Below are 26,000 nucleotides of genomic sequence, written 5' to 3' on the forward strand. Positions count from 1 at the left end.
TACATCCAGATGTTTGTTCATATCATGTTCATACAGAATATTATATATATTATACTTTTTAGTTTCACTTCAGTTTCTAATTAAAGACTAAAATCTTCTCTGCACCTTTGAGTCTTTATGTTGTTTGTGATTCTTGTGACTCTGCTGCTGTAAAACTGAGATTCCTCATCAGTGTTAATGAAGCTCCGTCTCTCTGATCTAATTACAGCCAAGAAGAAGAACTTCACAGAGTCTCAGTATATTCTGGTGACGTGTGTGTTACGTTAATTCTTCAATCTCGTCACTGATTCTAATGATTTCAGTCTGAATCGGCCTCATGTGGTGTTTTCATGTCTGTCCTCAGGACCAGGTCACACCAGCTGTTTCTACATCTGTTACTGAGGCTCTGTGTGAAGTTTCATAAATTCTTGTTGAAAATGATCAACAAATTAACAATTAAAATCATCTGAAGATTAAAATACAAATATGAAGAAGCTCACCATTGATATGAACATAGATCTCAGCATGAACCTGATGTCTGATTTCCTCCTGTGTGGCTACACAGCGATAGGTGTCGGTCTTGGTCACAGTAGTTTGGAGGATAATGTCGTAGCTGCCTCCTCTTTCAGAGACCTGTGGTTCTTTAGCAGGAAGAGTCTTTCCATCACTGTCCTGCCACTGGACATCAGGTTTGAAGGTAGCACCATGAACCTCACACTGCAGCAGTGACCAGTCCGTTGTTTCATCAAGAGATGTGACATATGGTTTTGAAGCTGCACCTGCGAACACAGTATAAGCAATAGTTTTATTAAGAAAAATAACAGCATTAGGAATATAACATTGGGATGTTTTTAGTTCAACTCTTCTTTACTTCTCTAAACCTGAATTGCACATCCCCGCATTGTTTTACAGGGAATCATATGTCAAACATTTTTACCTCTACTTCAAAAATCTGATAACTGTCCACAATTGCAAACACTATTTCGGATTCATATCAGGACATAAGCACAGCAATAATTATCTTGAAATTAATTATGTGACTTCTGTTGTCTGAGATATAAACAATATTTCTATTATACTTACATAATACAAAAAAAAGTCTTATAAATAATGGAAGAGAGGGTCAAAAGAATATACGTACACCCATTGTGTTATTGGGCCTTCACTGTCAGTACACTCAGTGTTCACTTTATTAGGGACACCTGTACAATCTAACACCATCCAACACAACTGTTGTGTCATGAAGTCGACTTCTATGATGCTGATCATGTTCAGTTTTCTGACACAGTCATAGAGGTGTTCATTCACTTCTATGTCTGTCTCTTATACACATCTGTGTTAGATTGTACAGGTGTCCCTAATAAAGTGAACACTGAGTGTTTTATTGCACAGGCCACAAGTGTGAGAAAGAAAAGGATGATGTTTGAAAAGAAAACACACCAAAGTTTATCTGAACACACAGAGGAGACTTTGGGAGAGTTTGGTCTGTGTGTGTGTGTGTGTGTGTGTGGGTGTGTGTGTGTGTGTGTGTGTGTGGTGCACGTGCAGAGCAGCAGCAGGATTGTAGTAGATTGTTGTTAGGTGAGTGCACGGTGAGGAGACAGGAAGGGGGTTTTAGGACTGGATGTGGGGGTGTTGGCTGCTGCCGTTAAGTTACAGAAGTTACACTGAGGGGTCTTTGTCCCACACACACACACACACACACACACACACACACACACACACACACACACACAGACCAAACTCTCCCAAAGTCTCCTCTGTGTGTTCAGATAAACTTTGGTGTGTTTTCTTTTCAAACATCATCCTTTTCTTTCTCACACTTGTGGCCTGTGCAATAAAACACTCAGTGTTCACTTTATTAGGGACACCTGTACAATCTAATACCATCCAACACAACTGTTGTGTCATGAAGTCGACTTCTATGATGCTGATCATGTTCAGTTTTCTGACACAGTCATAGAGGTGTTCATTCACTTCTATGTTTTAGCATTGAGCTCAGAGTCAGTGATGGTGTTGTACTGGACTGTGTTATATTCAGAGGTGTTCCTAATATTCTGACCCCCTCATGTTTGTAAACAGGGAGGACAGAACAATAGAAACACCTCTCAGTATAATGTAGTCCAGTACAACACCACCTTTAACTATGAGCTTTGTAAAGACAGGTGTAATGGCAGGGCTGTTGTATTGTACCTAATAAAGTGACCACTGAGTAAACAGGACTTACCTTGTGCTTTGGCATTTTTTTTGCTTCTTTCTTTCATTCGGTTTGAAAACGTGTCTCCTGTCGTTCTGCTCGTCTGTCTCGTTCTCTCACTCCTTCCCTTCCTCTCCTCCCGCTCTTTTACAGCCGACATCAGACAGGAGACTTTCCACATCATGCAGGAGTGTGCGTAGGTGTGTTCGCAGGTGTAAAACTAATTCTTATGAGAATAAATGAACAAAAACACACAGAGGGTAAAGTCCTCTATGTTCTGCCCTCTCCTCGGTGAGGAGCTGGTCTTATTGTTGGTTTCATCATCCTGTCTGCAGGAGACTTTATAATGAAGGGATCTCTGAAATCAGAAAATGTTGGACCATCATCAGAACTGTGGTGAAGGCCTGAATTCATACAAACCACTGGATGTATGACATAATGTTCAGTTCTCACCTGTTTTCTCTCAAGACACAATCAGCTGATATCAGTCAGTCCGGTGTGAACAGTGTAACAGGGATTTTAGGGTTTGGTGCCTTTGAGGACGATAGGACGCAGACTGGGGATGTTCTTTTGGAGTCAGAAATGAACTGGGACAATGCTTTGACAGCAGAGTTTGTTGCGTAAGGGACAGATGGCAGGATACTTAAACACATCACAGTCAGTAGATACAAGTCACAAGTCAACAACAAGTCAGTTTTGCTCTGGTTTTGGTTCACACGACCGTAACTTTGTCCAACTAAGTGTCTGGATCACGTCTTACCTGATTGATCTCTCTGACTTCAGTCCTGACGGACTTTATGGATCAGGGAATATCATCTGCTGGAACAGCTTCAGGTGCAGTTTCCACCTGTTAGGATAGGGTTAAGATCAAGGTTAGTCCAGGGGCGTATCATCATCATATCACAAAGTGAGTTCGTCTTAGTCCGGCTCTCTTGGGGTTTTCTGGCTTCACTGAACCTAACATCAGCCGCCCTGGATTACCTGCATCATGAAGCTGGCTCTGTTAACTCTGGGTTTACCTGTCCGGTTACAGGTGTGTTCATGTGAAGGAGGCGGAGTTGTTAATTATGATGAGATGATGTGAAACAGTGAGACCTGAGGGTAAATTCAGTTACAGCGACAGCAGAACGAGATATTCAACAAAGTGGAATCTAAAGAGCCGAACAAGTAGAACGGAATAAGAAGCTGTAGAGTAAGTGATGAGGAGAGTGTGTGTTGGGACCTTTGACTGAGGTTCAGACTGTGGACAGTGCAGTCCCTTCAGGTCATTGCCAAAATGTGGAAGGCATTTCCGCAAAGCATTCTTGAAAACGTAAAAGCCAGAATAATGTGCTCCAAATGTTTGGCTGACCTTCGGTCCACCACAGGGATGTTCCCGAAGACACGGGCGAGTGATGAGAGAGAGAGGGCAAGAGTCACGAAGGACGACCGAGACGAGACAAACAGAGAAAAGAGCCTTTGTGCTTTATCTGGTGACTCATTGCTGAGACCAGGACCTGAACCACAGGCTCTGGCTGCCGGTCAGACAGATAAGCCCCTGAAGGACCCCTCTCCAGGGACCTGAAGACAGAGAGGTGGCTTTCATGCTGCCTGTTTGAATTGACCAAGTGCCCTGAACGCAAACACTTCCCAGACATTATCATTATCCCCCTGCTGCTGCTGGTGGAGCTGACAGCCTTCAGGGACACTGACAGACACAGGCAGATTAGGAACGTGCGTGTTTGTCCACAGCCCTCTATTAGCAGAAACTGCCGTGCAGCTTATCCAGGTGTTTGTAGCCAAGTGTTTTACGACTGGGCAGGACTGGAATTTCCCACTGCAACACACTCGTCATCGTCATTATGATCACTTTACAAACACACACACAGACTAGGAATTTACTGGTGTGTCTACACTGAGATGAGCAATTAGAGTGTGTAGAACCCAGTCGATGGTAGAAACAGCAGTAAATTCACATCAGTATAGGTGCAGTGTAGGTGCAAAACTCACTCGGTCAGGTTAGAGAAAAATCCCAGTTTGGGTTAAAATAACTACTTGGTTACTGTTGAGGAACAATCAAAGTTGTAATTAAAAGAAACCATCACTGACAACAGGAAGCAAAGAGCAGGTCCTACATTTTGTTGACTCATCCATTCACCTTGTCCTCCTTCCTGTGCAGACTTTGTGGTTCTACCACAGTGTCACCTGATTTCTTCTTCTTCTCTTGATGGACAAGAGTCATAATTCCTACAGCCACTAGAGGGCGCTGTCACTTGTGAACAAATGTCATTTCGTGCTTTTTTCTCCAAACTCAAACAGGGTGGTGTCATCCCTCAAAACACCTTGGATTCTGTTCAGTCCCGACACTAACTGATGAAGCAAAATAAGTAGAACCAGCCAAAATGCGTCATAATTCTCACTCCATGTTACCACAAATAACCTCCTCTGCGTTTCTCTCTGCTTTCCCTCCATATCACCCATCACCCCTCCCCCTCACAGTTATTCCAGCTCCAGCCGAGTCCAGCCTGTCTGCTAGATCAGTATCATCAGGATGAAGATGAGACAGCTCAGAGCACTGAGTGGATTCATTCTGCTGACCCTGGCAGTCCTCGCCGCCGCCAGGCCAAAAGCAGGTCAGTCTCCTGATAATGTTAAAGACAAAAGAAAGACTGTTTTTTTTACTCTCTTCCTCTCAAATGGGGCACAAGTGCTTCCTTCAAATGGAAATCATGAAATTGAGCAAACAGCATTTGAAATGCTTTAGAGAACATAAATGAACTTTGCCTGTTTTTCATCTGTAAAAACTTTGTACTTTGTGCATTTCATTGTAATTCTTTCGGAATAAGAAATAGTAGACAACAGAAAAAGGTCCTTGGGTGCATTTTTACAAATTTCAGTGTACATCCCAAATTCACAAACTGAGCTTTCAGAAACTTTGAGACGACCACCATGGGCACCGCACAGGACTCTTCACCAGCATGTGAATCCTGACTTTACTTTAAGCTTCTGTAGACGATCGTCATTACCACAAGATGTCGCGCAAGAACACCAGCATTTCAGACCAAAACAAATGCTTCATCAGCCACACCTCCTGCTTCCCCCTCCGTTCTTATTCTCAGTGTGACGGAGGACAGTGAAAGTGACACAACAAGAAGCTCAACTGAATTAAGTTACACTGTGAGCACGAGAGACAACAAGCCCACGCTAGCACTGCTGTGATATGCTCCACATCAATGCTGACAGTTAGCCAACTAGCGATAGCAACATTTGCTGAACATTTTCCTGGGTAAAAGGAAATTATCGAACTGGGCACTAATAAAAACAGACATGTAACATGTAGCCGTCAAGATACTTACACATGGAGGAGAAGAAGAACCAGTTCTGAGTGAAGCTGGACCCTTAAGTAGTTCATACAGTTCTCCATCTCAGGAAACCAGACCAATATTGGCTCCATGGTCAGACTGGGAAAGAAATTCAGCCTTGGATTGATCCACTGGGACCGGCCGCATGAGTGACACTGATGGAGCCGGTAAAAATTTTATGGATGTTTGACGGTCCACTGACCAGGATTTGAGCCAGTAGTCCCCATGTCCAGTCCGCCTCTGCTCTGCTCTCAGCTCTTTCTTTGTCGGAGGCCTTTTTAGATGAAAATGTAGTTTCTTCTTCAGTGGAGGAAATTCTGAAAGGTTGCTTTCACCTGAACGCTGCGTACTGCACTGTGCCATCTCATGTGTGGGCAGTCCCTGAAACGTGGGGAGGACCAATGGTTTAACAGGACAGGACTGACACGCACTAACATGCACACGTACATGCACTAACATGCACAAACAGCCGTCCAGGAAACCAAAACAAAGACGAGAGAAGCTCAGATTACGACACACACAGAAGGGGTGTGGCTTTGTTCTCTGCTCAGGACGTCATTACTCCACTTTATCTTTATGTATAAAATGTATATAACTTCTCTGTCGCTGTATTAATGTTTAAAATCTTGTCTATGTAATCTTTAGTGGCATTAACGTTTTGGGACATATCAGACCTAAACATTTGGATATGGTTTTCATTATGTCTGCAGCTGAAGGTTGACATGATTTATATGACCAGACAATGTAGTAGACATATTTCTAAGACGTTAAAAACCAGCCACTGCTCATGTCTGTTTGAAACTAAAGATCCACAACAATCCTATGTCTGCTTTCACTTACACGGCCTCTTCTATTATGACTCCCAGTTTAGCCTTTGTGAAGAAATTCTGGATGTGCACAAATCAAACAATCCTTTCCCAACTCATAAAGCTACACTGCAAACACAAGCTCACTTCATACCTCACTCATGACTACTGTGTTTTTGAACCGAGATGATGTTACACCTCGAGAGTGCGTTCACAGCGATGCCGGGAAATTAAAGACAAAACCAGGTGCCGTGTGGCAGCTGAAGTCATGGAGACCTGAGGTCAGGTGGTAAATAATGTGAAAGTTACACCAGTCTGAGGAAGACCTCTGCTGGTGCTTCATTCCAGACAAATGTAAAACTGAAAACCACACACACACACACACACTTAGGACGACAGGAAGACATCAGTAAAAGCACAATTTAAGATAAAAAAGAAAAAAGAAAAAAAAAGAAAAATTCTTCCTTGTAGGTCATTGTCTGTTCAGAAGGAGACACTTCACAGAGGTGTTGCCCTGAAGGGGACGTCATTACTCCAACATAAAGGATGTGACTGGTGTTATTCTATATTTTATTAATGTCAACAAACATCAAGACCACTAATGTGTCAGTCTGGCTCTCAGCTCTCATTGGTTCCTAATGAAGAGTCCAAAAACAGCTGGTCACTGTAGTGTTTAGCAAACGATACCTAAACAGGAGTAAAGTATGCATCTGTTTCGGACTATTTTCAGTGGCGTTTTAATCTACATTTGGTGTTCCTTTTGAGTATTTGAGGCAGCAGTTGATAAAAAAATGATGTCAATAATTCCTGCTCTTACTCTTCCTTCCAGGTCCTGAGCAGAAATGTAAGTCTGGTCCAGTGGATCTGGTCTTCCTCATCGACAGCTCCCGCAGCGTTAGGCCACATGAGTTTGAGACCATGAGGAAGTTCATGATCGACATCCTGGACACCCTAGATATTGGACTCAACGCCACCAGAGTGGGAGTGGTTCAGTACTCCAGCCAGGTAATGTAGGCGCACGATATCCAGACCTTCATCTGTCATCCACATCATTCTGTCCTTCTTCTTAAACCTTCCTTTTACTGATTCTGTTTAGAGTTTAGTTACAAAGTGTTGAATCAATTTTTGACAAGACGAACCTCTAATTTATATCAGAACGATCAATTACTGCTGCTTTCACTCAGAATGGAATTGGCTGAGTTTTTTAAAGCTCTCCCAGTCTAAAAGTCTGTGTCCATGTGTAGTGTGATTATAGATCAGCTCTAGCTTCTATATTAATACTGTGAAAGTATCAAAGCCTCAGTCCACAGAGAAATGCACACAGCCTGTATTCAGAAACTGAGCCTTAAAACCAGCCGTCAGGACTTCTGGCACTTTGTGATGTCACAACAAAGCAGTCACCAAGCCCCGCCCACCTGGACCCACCATCCAAACCTTGCAGGATTTGGTTTCTCTGAGTGTTTTTACCTGAAATCTGCTATATTTTTATTGGATCACCCAGAAAACAGTCAGCCAATCAGAAGAGAGGCTCAGAGCCTCCTCTCTTCTGATTGGCTCACCGACCTGTTGTTACTAGAGCTCCAGAGAGAAGCCTGAGAGAGGAGATGTAAAACTACACTGAGATGGTTTTTGGTTCTTAAAACCACAAATATATCTTCTTATGGATCAACACTTCAAATAAAAGACAGAAGAAGAAGAAAATCTGGAGCTTTAAGAACGGACCGTGTGATGCAGGAAGTGCATCACACCATTGTGTTTGTCTGTAGCTTCTCACTTCTTTCTCTTCCCTCCTCTAACTCTGTGCAGTTTTGAGTTTTGACAGTGGTGATAATTCTTGGCTCTGCTCTGATAAACATGATGAGTGGATTTGAACACTGTCTGCTGACTCTTCGTTTCACCTCTGACCTTTATTGTCTGCAGGTCCGCAGTGAGTTCTCTCTGAAGACACACAGCAAGCTGGACACCATGGTGAAAGGCATCAATCAGATCATCCCCCTCGCTCAGGGCACCATGACCGGACTCGCCATCAGATACGTGATGGATAATGCCTTCACTGTAGAGGGGGGAGACAGGCCAAAGGTACGAAGGACCACACCGTCTCAGCAGGATCTAGAAAATGCATCAGTTATTTGACAAGGAATCCTGTTTTATTAGTTTTAGTACATAATTAGACATAGAATGAATCCTGATCTGAAATCCTTCAGCTACAACGGTTTACGTCTTTGTGACATAATGTAGAAACAGTTCATATCATTTCACTTAAGTCAATGATGAGGATTCTTTCCTCTGAAATGGCCTCAGTACCTCATCTTGGCTCTGATCATGAGGTTTTCTCCCCCTCAGGCCCCCAACGTGGTCGTGATCGTGACAGATGGACGCCCTCAGGACCGTGTGGCCGAGGTGGCAGCGGAGGCCAGAGAGAAAGGCATTGAGATCTACGCTGTGGGAGTGGCCAGGGCCGATATGACATCACTGAGAGCCATGGCGTCCCCGCCATTTGAAGACCACGTCTTCCTGGTGGAGTCATTCGATCTCATTCACCAGTTTGGACTGCAGTTCCAGGACAAGCTCTGTGGTAAGGCTGCGGGGGAAAGGAAATAACCTCACTGTCTATAAAAACCCAAAGTATACCTTTGACATTTTAATTACTGTGTTCACCAAAAGCATTTTTCAGTCCGAGCAGGATCTTTAAAACACGGTTAGATGTCTATAAAAGTGGCTGTTAAGACAAATGAAACGGCATTTGGCTCATGGTTTACTTTGACTTGGTTTGGATGAGTTGTATAATTTCAGGTTTTATTACATTATTTCTTGTAAGACAGTTCAGAGTTTTATGTGAGAACAGAACACAAACATTTTTACAGACAAAAATAAAGCTCATAAAATACCGGAGCTATGAGACGATTAATTCTTTATGGATTTGATGTCACATTTTTTAAAAATCTCCATTAAAACCTTCACATTTTCCGCCACTGGTGGATTATTTTTATTTGAAGTCACCTCAACATAAGACAAGTAAAAACCTGCAGCCAAGTCTCTGCAATTGAAGTCCCATGCTGTTGGCTTCCCCTGGGGCAACACTAGATTCTCTATGTGATTAAAAACACTATTAATGTCTAGCCAGAATAAAAAAAATCACTATGCCCATCTAACCCCACAGAACTTAATACTTTTAATAACAGACGCCTCAAATCCCTTAAGAGCAAAACATTTCCTCATACTGATTTTATTCTAGACTGAGGAAAAATCTCTGGCTTTCCTCAGTCGTGGAAGGAAAAGAACAAAGGCAAAGTCTTAAAAATGTTTTTGAAGAAATAAATTAAGCAATCAATACAAAAAAACATGTTTGTGACAAAGAGCCGAGGTTCAGACCGAGTTCAGATTACTCTTTCAGAGAAAATGCATTTCCAAAAAGTTAACGTACTGGATAATTAACTGAAGATAATTCATCTTGACACAGCTGTTCTGGTAATCTGCTGAGTTGATGGAAGTAAAGCATCTGAAAACTTCAAAATCAAATGAAGTATTTCTTTAAAACATTAAAGGGAAATTCCATGTTCTTCGGGAGAACTGATGTCCTGTTGTACTTTGCTCCTCATCTCAGCTTGAGGTTAGCAGCTCCAGGCTACATTAGCTGCTACTAGCATAACTCACCCGAATCTTCCACCGAACAGTTGCACTGTGGGTATTGTAGTCTGCAGGATCTGCTGCATCCATTTTGATGCTTTGTCTTTTTTCTTTTTTTTAACTGTCCATCATGAGTCTGTCAGTGTCTTAGGACCAAATCAAAATATTCAGGAATAAATAGTTTAAATTCAGAAAAAAAGTCTTCAGATAATTGGCCTCATCTGTTACTGTGGGGGTGTGGTTTGATCAGATTTGACTTTTTCCACCAGAGCCCCGCCTACTTCCCATCAGTGGGAGGAGCTCAGAAACAAAACCCCCACAGAAACACAGAGTCTGTCAGAAAACAGTGTGTTCATGTAGGAGTTTTGATAATGCAGCTACTTGTCCTGAAGCTGATGTCACAGTATGGAAGCTGACGTTGACCTCACCTGTGCTGCAGGTGTGGATCTGTGTCTGGAGTCGGATCACGGCTGCGAGCACATCTGTGAAAGCTCCCCTGGTTCCTACCACTGCCTCTGTCTGCCCGGATACACTCTGAACAACGACGGGAAAACCTGTGCAGGTAAAAAATAAACAACAATACTGACAATGGGACATTTCCAATTTGTTTTGAACTATAGCTCAGATAAAGGTGTAGATAATATACGAGGGAACATACAGTCAGACACAGAAATAGACTTACAGTAGGTTTTCTGTGCTGGTACCAGCTGGCTTGATGGTTCACAGAAAGAACCATAGACATGGATGATAGAAGTGAAATTAAGATGCTTGCATCAAAAAGTAAAATCATTTTTAAATCCACATTTAACCATAATGAAAATCGTGGCTCCTTACGTCTCAATGTGTGTGTGTGTGTGTGTGTGTGTGTGTGTGTTTCAGCCATAGATCTGTGTGCTGAGGGGAATCACGACTGTGAACAGATCTGCGTCAGCTCTCCCGGTTCCTTCACCTGCGACTGCAACAAAGGATACAAACTGAACGACGACAAGAAGACCTGCTCAAGTCAGTCTCATGTGAACACACACATGCAGAAAACACACGTAGAAGCTGAAATTCAAACACAATATATCACAGTTACAAAACTCCTGGCATCGTATTGACATGTGTGTTTGGCTTGAATTCATGTCGTGTTCATTCATGCTGAAATGGACTGTGATCTTCACGAGCTGCTGATTTCTCTGCTGCTTCATGAAGCTGAGGGTGGGTTTGTTCTATGTTCCTCCTGCTGCAGTTTGTCACAGTAAAAGGATTACGTGGACATGAGGGGTTACCTCATCCTGCATATGAAATCATGCAACACCACATGCTCCTCTAGATCCTTTTACACCTGTATAGTCCTGCTAGAGTTTCATTCACAAACACTAAAATACTTCTATTAAGAAAAAAACGTAGCTTTAACTTCGTAAGTATTTAGACCTGAGTTACTTTAGTTGTCATTTTGAGAAGGCCTCGCACTCTCATCGCATGAATCAACCTTTCAGAATAAAAGCCTACAGGTGCTGTCTGAGGCAAAGGGAACATAGACACAATCCCACTCGTTTGGCTGCTGTTCGCTCTGCTGCTTACGGCCTCGCTGCTTTCCTCCCCTCAGTGATCGACTACTGTTCGTTTGGGAACCACAGTTGTGATCATGAGTGTGTGAGTGTGCTCAGTGGCTATCACTGCCGCTGTAACGAGGGATACAGGCTGCTGGACGACGGCAAGACCTGCCAGGGTGAGTGGTGCAAACGTGAGACTGAACTCATGTTGTCCTCCGCTAACATACACGCATGAATTAAAAATCTTCTTATACATGTGTCTGTGGAATATGGTAACAGTCTGTAATGTAGACCGCCACAAGAAGGTGGCAACACAGAAGTGTCATGAGACTTCAAAAACTCCAAACCTCAAAACAGAAAGCAAACATTAGTCATGTTCAACTCATGTTTCTAAATGTTAATATTAATGACTTTTAATAGACGCACAGGAGGAAGTTTAATAATGATTGTTAGTGTCTCACCATCATTAAATGCTATGACTTGAAGTTTTAACCCACAATGTTTCAAACCCACATCAGCCGAGGCCTAAACACAGCAACAAAACTACACACACACTAATACCACTAACACCTGAAGCTTTCTGTATTCACAAACAAGCATGTTGTGTGTAGGGGAACGTGTGCGATCAACACGTTTGTACATTTTCATGCATGCACCACACGCACATACACACATACACACATGTCTCAGAGCTTCAGCTCCACCTGCAGTTTGTGATCTCACTGACAGAAAACGATTTACAACCAAACACTGACTGTGTGTGCCGCTCGAAGCCAAAGAGATCTTCAAAGAAAGAGAAACACACCGTGTAATTGTGTCGTCCATTTAGCTCAAATACCACAGCCACTGTGTGAAGAGAAGATCGTTACGCTCCGGCTGGTTCAGCTGTTCTTTTTCAAAACACCTGGTTTATAACTTACATTTGAACACGCACGGTCGTTTACAGGTGACAAACAAAATGATGCCGGAGTCACAGTCAATTATGATTTTGACTGTTTCTCTCAAATGTGTAATTGTATATTATTATAAAAAAACAAAACAACAATGTCACAGATTTTTTTTCAGTAAACCTCATGATCGCTCATAGTTTCATTCAGTGGATATTTGCTTCCATTTCCAGGATCAATATTTGAGCTTCACTGCGTCTGATTTCCTCTCCCTCTCTCTTCCAGCTGAATCCAACATGAATCTAACAACTAAAAATACTTTTTGGTTCAAATATAAATAAATGTTTTTATATTGTTACACAGAAAAAAACTGAAAAATGTTCCTGGAAGATTTATTTTTATAAGAGCAATAAAATGACTGTGTCTTCAACATACACAAACACAGACACACACACTTTAACTCAATGTGTGTGTGTGTGTGTGTTATTCAGCCATTGACCTCTGCGCTGAGGGGAAACATGACTGTGAACAAATCTGTGTCAGCGCACCGGGCGTCTTCACCTGCGACTGCAACGAAGGATACACACTCAATGAGGACAAGAAGACCTGCACACGTTAGTCAGGCCCTCACACAAAGAGACACACACACACACACACACACACACACACACACACACACACACACACACTTACGTGGCTCCTGGTGCGTCTCTCCCACAGCAGGAGTGCAGCCCATTCTTTCCTCCTGATCTTTAATATTCTGTAAAGTACTTGAATTATTCAATCACATGAGTCACTGATCACTTTGACCATCAATCATTAATGTCAGTCTCATGTAAAAATACCAAACAGTTCCTGTTTCCTTGTTTGCTGCTTCTGTTTCATGTCTTTGTAAATGAAATCCCTTCGGCCTGGTGCTCAGGTTGAATCAGCATTTTGAAGACATCAGTTTGGACTCAGGGACTATTTTTTTTATTAATCAATCAAATAATTAATTTTCAGCCTGAAACTGTCTGTAAAGCAGGTGATCAGGAGAAATGTTCTTCCTTATGGATTCAAGAGAGAAATCTGTTTTTTATCTTCTGGCTTCACTCACGCTCATGCTCGTAGACACACAAAGAAAATGTTCCAATGTTCCACTACACCATTAATTACAATTGTAAAATAATTAATTTGTGTGTGTGTGTGTGTGTGTGTGTGTGTGTGTGTGTGTGTGTGTCTGATTCAGCCATTGATCTGTGCGCCCAGGGGAAGCATGACTGTGAACAGATCTGTATCAGTGCACCGGGCGTCTTCACCTGCGACTGCAACAAAGGATTCAAACTCAACAAAGACAAGAAGACCTGCACAAGTCAGTGAATGTCTCACAGTTAACATTGTGTGTTTCTCCTTAGCTAGCTGGGGTTGTCTCACTGTTCTGTCCCTGATTAAAAACGTAATCCATGTTGGCTTTGATGGAAAAGATGTTTTCAGATCATGTAAACTCTACAAGAATCAGATGTTTGACTAACATTTCCTTCTGATTCGTCATTGACTGTGAATCTATAACCTCTCTGGAGTTGCACAGGTGGAAAAGATTAAAAGATATCTTTTAATCCTGCAGCCATGTTTTCTGAGCTTTTCTGAGGTTGAATGTAAATAAACAACAGTTGTCTGAGTTTCCTGAAACACTCATATAAACTTCTCCCAAAGCTGGTTTGCATGTCACGTGTCTGTGCAGTTGTAATTTAAATGTGATGTGTTTGTGAACTGTGTGTTTGCAGACATGGACCTGTGTAACACCGTGGAGCACGGCTGCGAGCACCAGTGTGTGAGCACTCCAGGATCTTACTACTGTATCTGCCCGGACGGACAGCTGCTGCAGGACGACGGCAAGAGCTGCGGCAGTGAGTCGACGCGCTGATGCAGGATTATCTGTGAAATATAAAAAACCATGTGAAGCGCTTGAACGGTCGCTGAGGTGCAAACTCAGAACAGCAGGTTCATCTCAGACCTCATCAGTGTCGCCACGTCGTCAGTAAGATTAGTTCGCTCTGCTGGAGTGGGGTTACGATCCCGTGGGTCCTGCGGGACCACAAAGAAATGCTGCAGGTGACGGATGTGGGAAGAAGGGCTGAAAGAAACAGGAAGTCAACATCATTATCAGTTAACTTAGATTGATCAGCGAATTAAAAAGAAAAGAAGCACAAAATAACAAACGAACACACAGCACTGTAGATCACAGATATGTCTCCAGGCCTCTGGTGAGAGGAGAATCTTTACTCTGTGCACAACCTCTGCTGCTGAGCTCTGACATACATTAAGCCAAAATTAAACAATTCTGTTATGAATGTCGCCCGGATCAATGATGGTGTGATCAGATCAGATCAGATCATGATGAGCTTCACCGAAGGGAAAAATCATCAAGAGTCCAGATTGTGATCAGAGTGAGAGAAAAGGAGGGTTTGATTCTCAGGGGATGAAACAAAGATGGATGAGAAAATAAACCAAATCTCATGCTGATGTTAAAAGCAGCTCAGTTATGTCTGGGAGAAACTGGCTGGACGGAGACGACGACGATGATGATGATGAGGATGATGATCGTCTGTGGAATTTTTTTTTTCCCTGGGGAGGCGGAGTGAAACCAAAGTTCCTGCCAGTTACCTTCACACAACACCTTCCTGTGGAGATCTGTGGCCGTACAGTCTCATTTATCATCCAACATTTATACTGTAGGAGCATCTGCTCCAACTGCCATTAAATAATCAACTGCAGCACATCCTTTGTTACTATGACAACTCTAATAGTTACCAAAACAACCAAGAGCAAAATATCTGACTAATGTCTGAATACCCGAGTTAAACTGATACTGATACAAAATATTGGGGCAATATTGGCAGTATTTTTTCAAGTATAATGGTAACAGCTGTTAAACTGTACACTGTAAAATATGACAAGTTGATCTTACTTTAAAAAATCTAGGAAACAGATCACCTTGAAGAAACTCAGTAAATATAACAATTTGTTTTAACTTATGTTGACTTTGTATCCACTTGTTAAATAAATTAAATTCATTTCACGAAGTTGTTTCAACTTAAAAATGTCACATAATGTTAACTTGCTCTCTTTAAGTGCATGTTAACTGAAGCACATCAATCAACACTGACATTACCAATGGAAATGTGTGCGGTTAGCTCGTTAGCTAACAAACCTGAGCAAATGTATCTACGTTACCATCACACTTGCTCATTATCATGTTATTTCTTCTCTCTCTGTCCTTCAGCCTGCAAGTCTGCCAACATTGACCTGGTGCTTCTGATCGACGGCTCCAAGAGCGTCCGCCCTCAAAACTTTGAGCTGGTCAAAAAGTTTGTCAACCAGGTCAGGCTCGTTTTCATTCAACATCTGGAACACTTTGATATCATCACTCACTCTCATTCACTCATTAAAAAGGCCTTTTTTTGAATGAGAATTTTCTCTGACATTTAAAAAAGTGCATAATAACAGAAGCACATGAGTCAGATGAGTCAGACGAGTTTCCCTCACCTCCTCCTGTGCCTCAGGTTGTGGACTCTCTGGACGTGTCTGCTCATGGAACCAGAGTTGGTCTGGTCCAGTACTCCAGCCGGGTCAGGACAGAGTTCCCTCTCAACATGTACCACTCTGCTGATGAGATCAAAGCTGCAGTCATGAAGGTGAAGTCTGTTTCTACATATTATCTTCAGTTCAGTTATGTGTTAATACCAGATGCATCACCAGCTACCACTGCACATAAAGTATCAGGCACCTGCAACATAAAGCAAATCAATCATCTTAATAATATTTGAAGTCTGAATTGAAGCTGGCCGAAAATAAACTGAGGCTTTACAGTCTAAATCCTGATTATAATCTAATTATAAAAGATACTCACTCCTTCAAAGACTTTTATTTCATGGGCGTCAAACAGGAAGTAATCTGCAGCCCATAGAAAGAGACGCCTTCATCACATTATGTCCTCATCAATGTTTCTGTCTCTGTCCCTCTCTAGGTTGATTACATGGAGAAAGGCACCATGACAGGTCTGGCCATCAAACACATGCTGGAGAACAGTTTCTCAGAGGCAGAGGGCGCTCGTCCTTTCAGCCGCAACATCCCCCGAATCGGACTGGTCTTCACAGACGGTCGCTCCCAGGATGACATCACTGAGTTCGCCAAGAAAGCCAAAGAAGCCGGTAAGACTCCAGGAGACCAGTGCGAGGGTCAGCCCAGATCAACTGACTTTAAGTGTACGTTTGTGACGTGCGTGTTTGTGTGCAGGTATCACCATGTACGCTGTGGGTGTTGGAAAAGCTGTAGAAGATGAGCTTCGTGAAATCGCATCTGAGCCTGTGGAGAAACATTTCTACTACACCACTGACTTCACCGCCATCAGCACCATCGCTGAGAACCTCAAACTCAACGTCTGCCCAGGTACGACACTCACCTGGACCTGACTGCAGTGCAGCATATTGACAACTTACAGGAGCCACATAAAAAACTAAACATATAACACTACTCAACATCTCACTAAATATTAATTTATCAATGTTTTAGCAGTGGACCACTGTTTCCACATTTCAGTGTCTTAAACATGATATTAAAATGAAATATTAATAATTATAATTCTTTTCAAAGGATTTTGTTCAACATGAAGGAAAATTTAAAAAGATGAGACTCACGTGACACGAGTCCCAGAGTGTGTGCTGTAATGATGTCTTGGTCTTTGGCTCCATCTACTGACGAAAACACAACATGACAGTTGGAGAAAAAGAACTAAAGTGTTCAACAACAACAGAATATACAGTATTATTAAAAATATGATATAATAAGTCCACACTGAAAAGGATTGTAATTTAGACTTTTAACTCTTTCTTTTCATGTGGTCCAACAGAACAATAAGGCTGCGTTTTAAACTGCAGCAGTGCATCATACCTCATGTTTTGTGATGAATAACTGAATCGTCAAGACAAATCTGGTGAAGTGAAAGTATTAATAGATAATGTTTTGCTTGTGTCCTCTCTTTTCTCTGTCTGAATCGGCAGAGGAGAGTCAGGGGGAGATCGAGGTGAAGGACCCATGTGCCTGTGAGAGTCTGGTGGAGTTCCAGCAGGCCACCATGAGCAGCCTGGAGCAGCTCACACAGAAACATATCCTTTTTAAACGTCTGTCGCCAAACACAGGGTGTTCTCTAACCTTAGGTAACCTCAGGTAAAGAACTGGTAAGGAAGATACCTTTTCTACTGTATCTAATATCAAATGTGATTTTGAAGCCTCGGTAACCTCAGCTTCTAATTTGTATCTGTGCAGGAAGTTGGTGGCAGTTCAATCAGGAACAAACAGGAATAATGACCCGAGGCCCGAGAGAGAAAAATGCACCTTATTTGAGTGACATTTCTCTGCGGGTTCGTCACCATGTGGAATCTGCCAAACTGCATGTAGTCACTGAATTCAGCGACGATACAAAAAAACTGACCGAGAGGCCAAGATAATGCATTTTACAGATGTTATATCCATCTGTCTTTTCACTGAGTTGGACTGAGTGTGTTGAGCCAGGTCCGTTGGCAAACGCTTATCTTACATCAGCCCCAACAAATCCTATGAAATGGTTTTACTACGCCTGTTTAAAACACCCTGATAATGGACGTCTGATTCCTACGGAGCCTAAAAATCATTTAACACATCAGTGAGTCTCACTGTTGTACTGGGTGACATGTTCCTTCATCACCATGAACACACACACTGTGGTTCATCTTATCTCAGTCCCACACACATCGTCCTGCTATTGTAAAATCTCACCAGAGCAACAAATGTAGATTAATCCACCGCAGAAAGTAGTCCCCAACAAATGCATCTCCTCCAATCTGAAGTTTGTTGAAAACTACAGATACTACGAAGATACATGTTTTAGAAATGAAACTATATTTGTGAGGTGTTTTTTTGGTGTTATCATGACATTTGTTGATAGTAAGAAAAGTACAGAATGAGTCAAGTTGTTTGGTCAGTTTTCAGTTCTGAAAAATAGTGAGATGATTTGAAAAGCTGTTTGTGAACTGAGAAAATCTGATGGATGTACATAAAGGTATTTATGTACAGTAAATTTCAATACGCTATAGCTTTATTTCTGTTTATTTATTCTTTTAGAATAGTTTTTTGGGTATTTTATGCCTTTGTTTGACAGAAGCAGTAGAGACAGGGAATTCAGGGAGAGTTGGGGAATGACATGCAGCGAATGGTTCGACCAGCTGGGAGTCGAACCGGAGACTCGCTGCTCAGGGCATTTGAGCAGCGACCCTTCGGCTCTCAGGTCGCCCTCATTACGTCTTTATTATTCCTTAATCAGTCGTCCACTGACTGGGATGACTGCTCGTCTGGAGCAGCTGGAAAACCAGCTTCTGTCCAGGAAGTGATCTGGTGATCAGAGTGAGCGAACAGCACGCCACAGAGGAAGAATAACAGAATGAGGAGGAGGAGGAGGGGCACATCCCGGAAAGATCATTCACAGGGGAAATCAGAAACTCTTCTAATCAATGGACAATCCAAAGTGTCTTCTCACAAAGCCTTTGTAGCCTTCACTAGATCTGTTGATCTTCACGTTTATGAGGACAACATTTATCTGAAAGCTTGTGATATAGATTCATATTTCTGGTATAGATGTAAATGACATAATTTGTAAACTTTGTGTCTTAAAAAAAACAAACAAACAAAAAAACAAAAACAAAACACAACAACACTACATCCATTTTCACTCCTGTCACTGTGCGAGGCAGTCGTTACAAGACGAAAAACAAATGTTTTCATAAAACAGATGAATATTAAATCTTCCAGATTCCCCGGGACACGTGTGTTAAACCTCTGGGGATCTGAAAGCTACAGTAAACCGACAGTGTGTCAACAAACAAACAGAATTAAGGATAAATACACGAGATTTTAAAACGTGTTATCAACCTGCTTGTAACACGTTATCAATCATCTGTGCAGTCGGACACACAGAGAGGGCTGAAGGCATGTCGGCATCTTTGTAAACTTGATGTAATCAACGTACTGTAGATACATGCACAGTGAAAACATCAGTGTTCATTCACAGTCACACACCATTTGTCTGTTTCTCTTAGTGCCTTGTTTATACTTGATCTGTTTTGTACGGTTTGTTAAATATGATGTATTTATAGCAGATTTTGTTTTCTTTTGTACCAACAGTAGAATAGCAAATAATAAAGTTGGAGGGAGGAGAACAGGAGTTATTAAAATGAAGTGTTATTACCACTCCCGAGATTAAATTGGTTACTGGGTCATTTCTTGTTTTCCCATAGAAAACTAATTTTAATGGCACGTCTGATGGGCTTTGTGGTGGGGAGAACTGCTGAAGAGGAAACTGGGTTAAAGTTTGAAAAAAGGGAAGTTAGAAGTATAAAGTATCACTATTCCTTAAAGCTGTGGTCTGTTGTTGATTGAGGTGTTCATATTATAAGAATCAGTTGTATTTTACTCCAAAATAAATATGAGCTTTCTGTCGTGAATAAAATGTGTTCTTCACTCTGCACTTTCTACATTTCAACCTTCACACGTCTGTCAATTCTTTTACATACAAACATTTTGCATTTGAGGCAGTTAATTATGACCGACCAGCTGTGGAGTGCGCTGCCTGCCACCGTTAGCAAGAGGGAATTACACATATTCAATCAATAATTCAAATAATATGAAATCTGTCTGTGTGTCAATTATACTGTTTCATCAGGCCACTGTATGTAAATTAATATGATCACCTCAACTATAGTAGATGTTCTCACTCTTGCAGTTTTATATAAAAATAAAAAAGACCACCACAAAGTCATAGCCCTTTATATTTGAATGCCTGTATGTTTTTGTATATTTTCTAATAGCTTTACCTTTTTGTATTTTTCTGATGAATCCCTGTATTACGGCACAGAAGGCAATAAAAGAGTGAACTTTTCATTTCTGAGAGATGTGTTGTTTTATATTTCAGGTCTCATTCTCCATGTTTTTAGGGCCTTGGGTTATTGTGTGTTTATGTGCACTCACTGTGCGCAGGAGCATAGCTGCTGTATGTAGTAGGAATGCACCGATCCGATATCGTTATCGGTATCGGTACCGATATAAAAGAAAAATCTAGATCGGGTATCGGTGACAATGGACCCGATAATAGGGGGCGATCTATTCATTTTAGCTCTGTGTTATATGCTGTGAGTGCGTCATACGCAAACAAGACAATACGGCCATATTGTTCAGGATGGAGCGAGCGAAAGGACCGGAAATTTGGCGGTTTTTCATGCTATCTCAGCCTGCAAGTCCGACGGCCATATGCAATACTTGTGGCGTGAATGTTCCGAGGGGCGGTGTTAAATCTTCCAGCTACAACACCACCAACTTAATCAAACACCTCCAGAAATTTCACGTCAAGGAGCATGCCGAGTTTATTGAACTCAACAAACAAAAGGGCAGAGGTATGAAGAAGCTAACTTTGATGGAGATGAAAGAAAGAAGTGAACATTTTCCAACTAACAGTGTGCAGGCAAAACAAATCACAGAGAGAATACTGAACCTCGTCGTTATGGATGGGCAAAGGATTCCGGCTGCTAATTAGCCACCTGGAGCCACGGTACGACATGGTGAGCCGGAAATACATGTCTGAGACAGCTCTACCTGAGCTGTATGGAAAAGTGTGTAAAGACATATCAGAGAAGATAAAAGATGCCAAAGCTCTGAGTTTTACAACCGATATCTGGAGCTCTGACGTTTCCCCCGTGTCACCTTTAAGTTTAACTGCACACTGGCTGGATGAGAGCCACGTGCCACAGCGCGATGCTAAATGCTACAAGCTTCCTGGGTCACACACCGGCGACGCGATCGCAGCTACCCGGACTGGACTGGTATTCCTCCAAGGGCCTTCATCCCCTTTTAGTGGTGAAAAAACCTGACAAATTTGGACTACTTCTTATTTTTTTCATTTTTTTAGTTTTGACCAAGCTAGTGAAGCTATTGGTTTATTCATCTGTTTTTTAAATGCATGTTTAATTCCCATTTGCACTAAACATTGTAAAGAGCTGATCTACCAACCAAGCCAGTAAAGCTATTGTTTATTTTCTCAATTTCAGCTCCGTCATTATTTGTTATTATTTATTATATTTAATTTTACATTGGATTTTATACCAGTGACATTTGTATTTCTTTTTACATGTTGTTTGACCGAGCTAGAGAAGCTATTGGTTTAAGATTTTTGTACTGGTGCACAGTTGTTAAATAAATAAGTGACTCAGAACATTTATATCTGTTTATTTGTTTTGTAGAAAAGGGAAGTCAAATCATATGCACAGAAGAATGATCCCATTTTTTTTTTCTCGCACTATAAGACCATTTGATAGGTAATAATTCAGTCCTTCGTTCGGTATCGGATCGGTATCTGCAGATACTAAACCTCAGATATCGGTATCGGTGGTGGTGAAAAAAGTGGATCGGTGCATCCCTAGTATGTAGCTAACCAACTTTTATACTTCCAGTCAAGCAGCTGGCCTTTGAGGTTTTTATGGGAAGCAGCTGTAAAACTATAGAACAATTTCAAGCTGTTGAGGTCGACGTGAACAGTTTTCCCTCATGGATGATTGTAATTATGTTTTAAATGACATGAATGTGGCATCAATTACACTGTGTTTCAAGCCAGGAACAAAGAATCACCAGTGACAGGTCAACATTATATCGTGTACTGCAGGAAGAACAATACAGTAATGAATCTTGTAAACATACACAGTCCAATCCACGAGAGAAGTCAAACTAAAACAACAAAAATGACTACATAATGAATTTATACATTTCAGAGAAACTCATACATGAGGATAAAACACATAATCTACGTTGTGTCACTAACAATCTCTGACTATGAGAGAGATGTTTTTAAAACATGAGTTACTGGGTGATTAACGTTAAAGAACTGAAAACATTCTGACAAAACTTTTCCTGATGATGAGAATCTTGTTCTCAACGGGTTCGCTAACTTCTTTTCTTTTTTCTTTCTTTTGAAAGTCATACAACAGTTAAAGGAGCAGAGCTAATTCCCTGTGGATTTGTATTAGCTGTGTTTGAAGAGCAGCTCCACAGGGATCACTTACTGCTTCAAACAAAGAGCGTCGTTACTGACGATGACATTAAACACATTTTCTCAACAGACTGTGATGTAAGACGTGTTTGTTCCAGAGGTTTTTCTTTTTTTTTTAACAACCAACACCAAGTGTAACAGAAGTTTTACTGAAACTGAGTTTTGGTAAATGAAAGTGAGGCTGCAGAAAATTACTCTTCATTATTTCATTATTGATTGATCTGGATTTACTCTTTAAACATTTGGTCTGTCAGAAAATAGTTCCCACATTTTTCACATTAACACATATTTATCAGAGCCAAAACTGACATATATAAATTACAGCTTCAATTAATGATTGTTTTTATTATCGTTTAATCTGCCAAATATCTTTGTTACGATTAATTGATTCACATTTTCTCTCAGTCCTTAATGATCAAATGTCTTGTTCTGTTTGACCGACAATCTGAAACCTGAAAAAAAAAACTTAAACAATTAAAGGATTATCAAAGATTTTGAATGTTAATTGACTAATCAATCAACAAATTGGTATTCTGTAAACATTGGTACACACAGTATGGAAACTCATTCAATTTGATCGATTGAGGATAAAAGCAGGAAGTTAAAGCTGCTGAAAATAATTCAGAAACTCAAACATTTTCTTGTGAAGTGTGAGATGATGCAACAACTTCAAGGAAAACTTTTTATCATCACATCCAAACTCTGAAACGCTCCAAAGTTTCTTCTAATTTGTTTTGTAGTAAAAGTTTATAAAAGAGCAAACAAGTCGCACAAGAGAGGAACAATATCATCCTGGTGGATTAACAGCTGATACGACCAAAGAGCATGTCCACTGTGAATACTTTTGTTTTCAAACAACCTTGTTAATGAACTCAATCAGCTGTTCTCTACTGACGATGAGGCAACTTGTTTTTAATTTACTAAAAAAAGCCATTTCCTAAATGATCATCTGAAATATCACAGCTAATAGAGTCGAGACCAGCTCCTTGTAACTGAAGATCCTTTAATGACGATGAGAAACTCTCAGAAGACATCTAATAAATCCCTTTGATGCTCTGTGTGTGTGTGTGTGTGTGTGTGTGTGTGTGTGTACTGCATGTTGGATGCTACATAACAAGCTACCCCAGTGTGTGTGACCTTTAGCGTCAGGGCCTAATGAGGGCAGATGAGACGGTTTCTTGTTCCGTGTCCTGCACGTGACCTGAATACACCCAGGATTACTGAAAATGTCAGGAGGTCCCGAAGGTCCTTCCTGTGGAAAGTCCAACAAAAGTCTTGTTGACAGTAAGTTTATATGCAATATGGTGAGAAGTGTGGGGCTGAGGCACGAAACAGGAAAACTTCTGCTTCTTGAGTGAAAAAATCTGCAGAGATGTCAAAACCAAATATAGAGCAGAGATTTCTTCACATTTCTAAGGCGCTCGGGGAAACAATAAAGTGTTGCTGGAGTTTCCCTCCCTTTCCCTCTAACATTAAACAGCTCGGTCTTTAAAGTTTCTGGGAGACATTAAATTGTCCATTGTTTCCTGTAAAATTAAATTGTCGATTTAAACACCATAAAATGAAAGATTTTTCATTTCAAATAATCAACTCAAACTAAACACATGCAGAGCATAAACAGAAGACGCTGATATTGTTGATGAGGATCCCTACAGTTTCTGATTAAACAACAATGACTGAAGATATTTACTGAATCACCTTTAATCTGGACATCAACTGAGGAAATTCTTGAACACACACGATGTTACACAACAACACCAAATGAGGTCGCAATCATCATGATGCAGAACCTGCACAGAATAATACTGATGGCTGTCACACGAATCGGATGATAAGAAGGCCGATAAGGCTCCGCAGCGTCTGAGGCCACGATGTTGGAAATCACAGTAAAAAAAAAGAATGAAACCTTCAGGGAGGCTGGTTCAGGGGGGATTTTTTCACACAGATTTGATTCATCATGAGGATTCAAGCGAATCAGAGAAGGGTTTACCTGTGGACTTCAACTTTGGTGAACTTTATTTATGTCATCCACTCATCTTGACCCTTTTGACCTCTGCTGAGGCCTTTAAAACTTTTCTTCTTCTTCTTCTTTTTTTTTTACACAGTTGTTGGTTGGGGCTTTGGCGTTTGGTGGTTTAGGTGATGATGGCACCAAATGAAAAGTCAGATGATAATCAAAGTTTTTACAATTAACTCTGAGTCTGTACGTCTATGTCAAATTTGTCCGTCCAATAGCTGTCGAGATATTTCACACAAAAAAGACACAAATGTCAACGTCATGGTGAAGAAACGAGTCGTGGGATTCATAGTAGGTTAGGTAGGTTGAAATGTGCACTTACAAATAAATAAATATACACGCTGTAATACGCACGCACGCACGCACGCACGCACGCACGCACGCACGCACACACACACACAAAATCCTTTGACGATTGCCAACCAAATCACATAAAGATCTGAGATCTGAGGAGATGTCAACACTTTGACCCAGGTAAGCACAGGTAAGCTCTGTGCAGTCATATGGCTTCAAACATATCACAGAAGAAGAAGAAATGAATGAAGTATTGAAACAATAATGATATGACCTTTTAATCTGTTTATTCGTACCTCTGACAGCTTTGAACTGGCCTGTTCTCCAGGTCGGCTGGTTGTCTATCGTCAGTGTTTACACAAAGTAATAACAGCAGACATGTGAGACGGCTCACACAGGCCTCTTTATGTATGTTTCACTGCTGTATAATTTAATTATTTCCTTTTCATTTGCAGGAAAGTTTATTCTTCTAATTCTCACAGCTCTGATCCGAGTCAGCTGGACAAAGAAATATGACGATTGGTCAAAACCTCAGATACAAATAATCTGGCAAAAGGAGCTTCAACACTAAAGCTTCAAAAACGATTGAAAACAAAACATTAATGTTGCTGGTGCTTTAACGACACTGGATGTTGAATTGACCTGATCAAATGTCTGCTATGATTATTAATTCTTAATCAGGTTGTTTTTTATGAGTTAGTGGAAAGGAAGACAGTGAAGATCATGTACAACTCTTTTTCTTTTTGAATAATAATTGCAAGATTTTACTTCACTCTAACTTAAAAAAAACACTTATCCATCTCCAAAAGTGTCTTCAAGTCATTTAGTTTTTAAAATTTTGAGGTTATTGTTGAATTTGAATTATTTTATTATGAATACTTATATAAATACTGCAAATAAAAATGATGTAAATTGTTACAATTCCATTTATATTATGTAAATCTCTGACTCACTGTTGTGGCTCTCATGACGTGAAGTCATTCCCTACTTAGATGTAATAATAACAGTTGGGAAACTTGGAATTTAAAACATATTTTAACAATCAACATTTTATAACGTACAACACTTTCCTGTTTAATAAAAAGACATCCAACTAAATCTTTTTAGTTTAACAAACAAGTTGTTTCTTTATTATAATATTGGCTGAAATACAGGGATTTTCTGGATGCGTTGGGGACAAGTGGATTATTTTATGACTCAATACCACAA

At 40.9% G+C, this 26,000-nt stretch overlaps 1 protein-coding gene across 4 annotated transcripts; it reads left to right on the forward strand.

Moving 5' to 3' along the window:
• The first annotated feature begins 4,657 nt into the window (after nt 1-4,657).
• Nucleotides 4,658-20,325, forward strand: matn4 (matrilin 4). Of its 4 annotated transcripts, XM_087170097.1 has the most exons (16): nt 4,658-4,788; nt 7,153-7,328; nt 8,244-8,402; nt 8,667-8,898; nt 10,390-10,512; nt 10,830-10,952; nt 11,542-11,664; nt 12,867-12,989; nt 13,604-13,726; nt 14,139-14,261; nt 15,638-15,735; nt 15,918-16,049; nt 16,382-16,565; nt 16,651-16,803; nt 17,415-17,517; nt 18,719-20,325. In XM_087170097.1, exons 1-16 carry the CDS (start codon nt 4,707-4,709, stop codon nt 18,777-18,779), a joined length of 2,118 nt encoding a protein of 705 aa, XP_087026223.1. In that variant the 5' UTR covers nt 4,658-4,706; the 3' UTR covers nt 18,780-20,325. The 4 variants fall into 4 exon arrangements, with proteins under 4 accessions (XP_087026223.1, XP_087026224.1, XP_087026225.1 ...); XM_087170098.1 differs by lacking the exon at nt 12,867-12,989; XM_087170099.1 differs by lacking the exon at nt 11,542-11,664.
• Nucleotides 20,326-26,000: the final 5,675 nt, after the last annotated feature.

The sequence above is a fragment of the Seriola lalandi genome, unplaced genomic scaffold, assembly GCF_002814215.2.
Source record: "Seriola lalandi dorsalis isolate HSWRI2012SDOR001 ecotype SW California unplaced genomic scaffold, Sedor1 jcf7180002054928, whole genome shotgun sequence".
Taxonomy (NCBI): domain Eukaryota; kingdom Metazoa; phylum Chordata; class Actinopteri; order Carangiformes; family Carangidae; genus Seriola; species Seriola lalandi.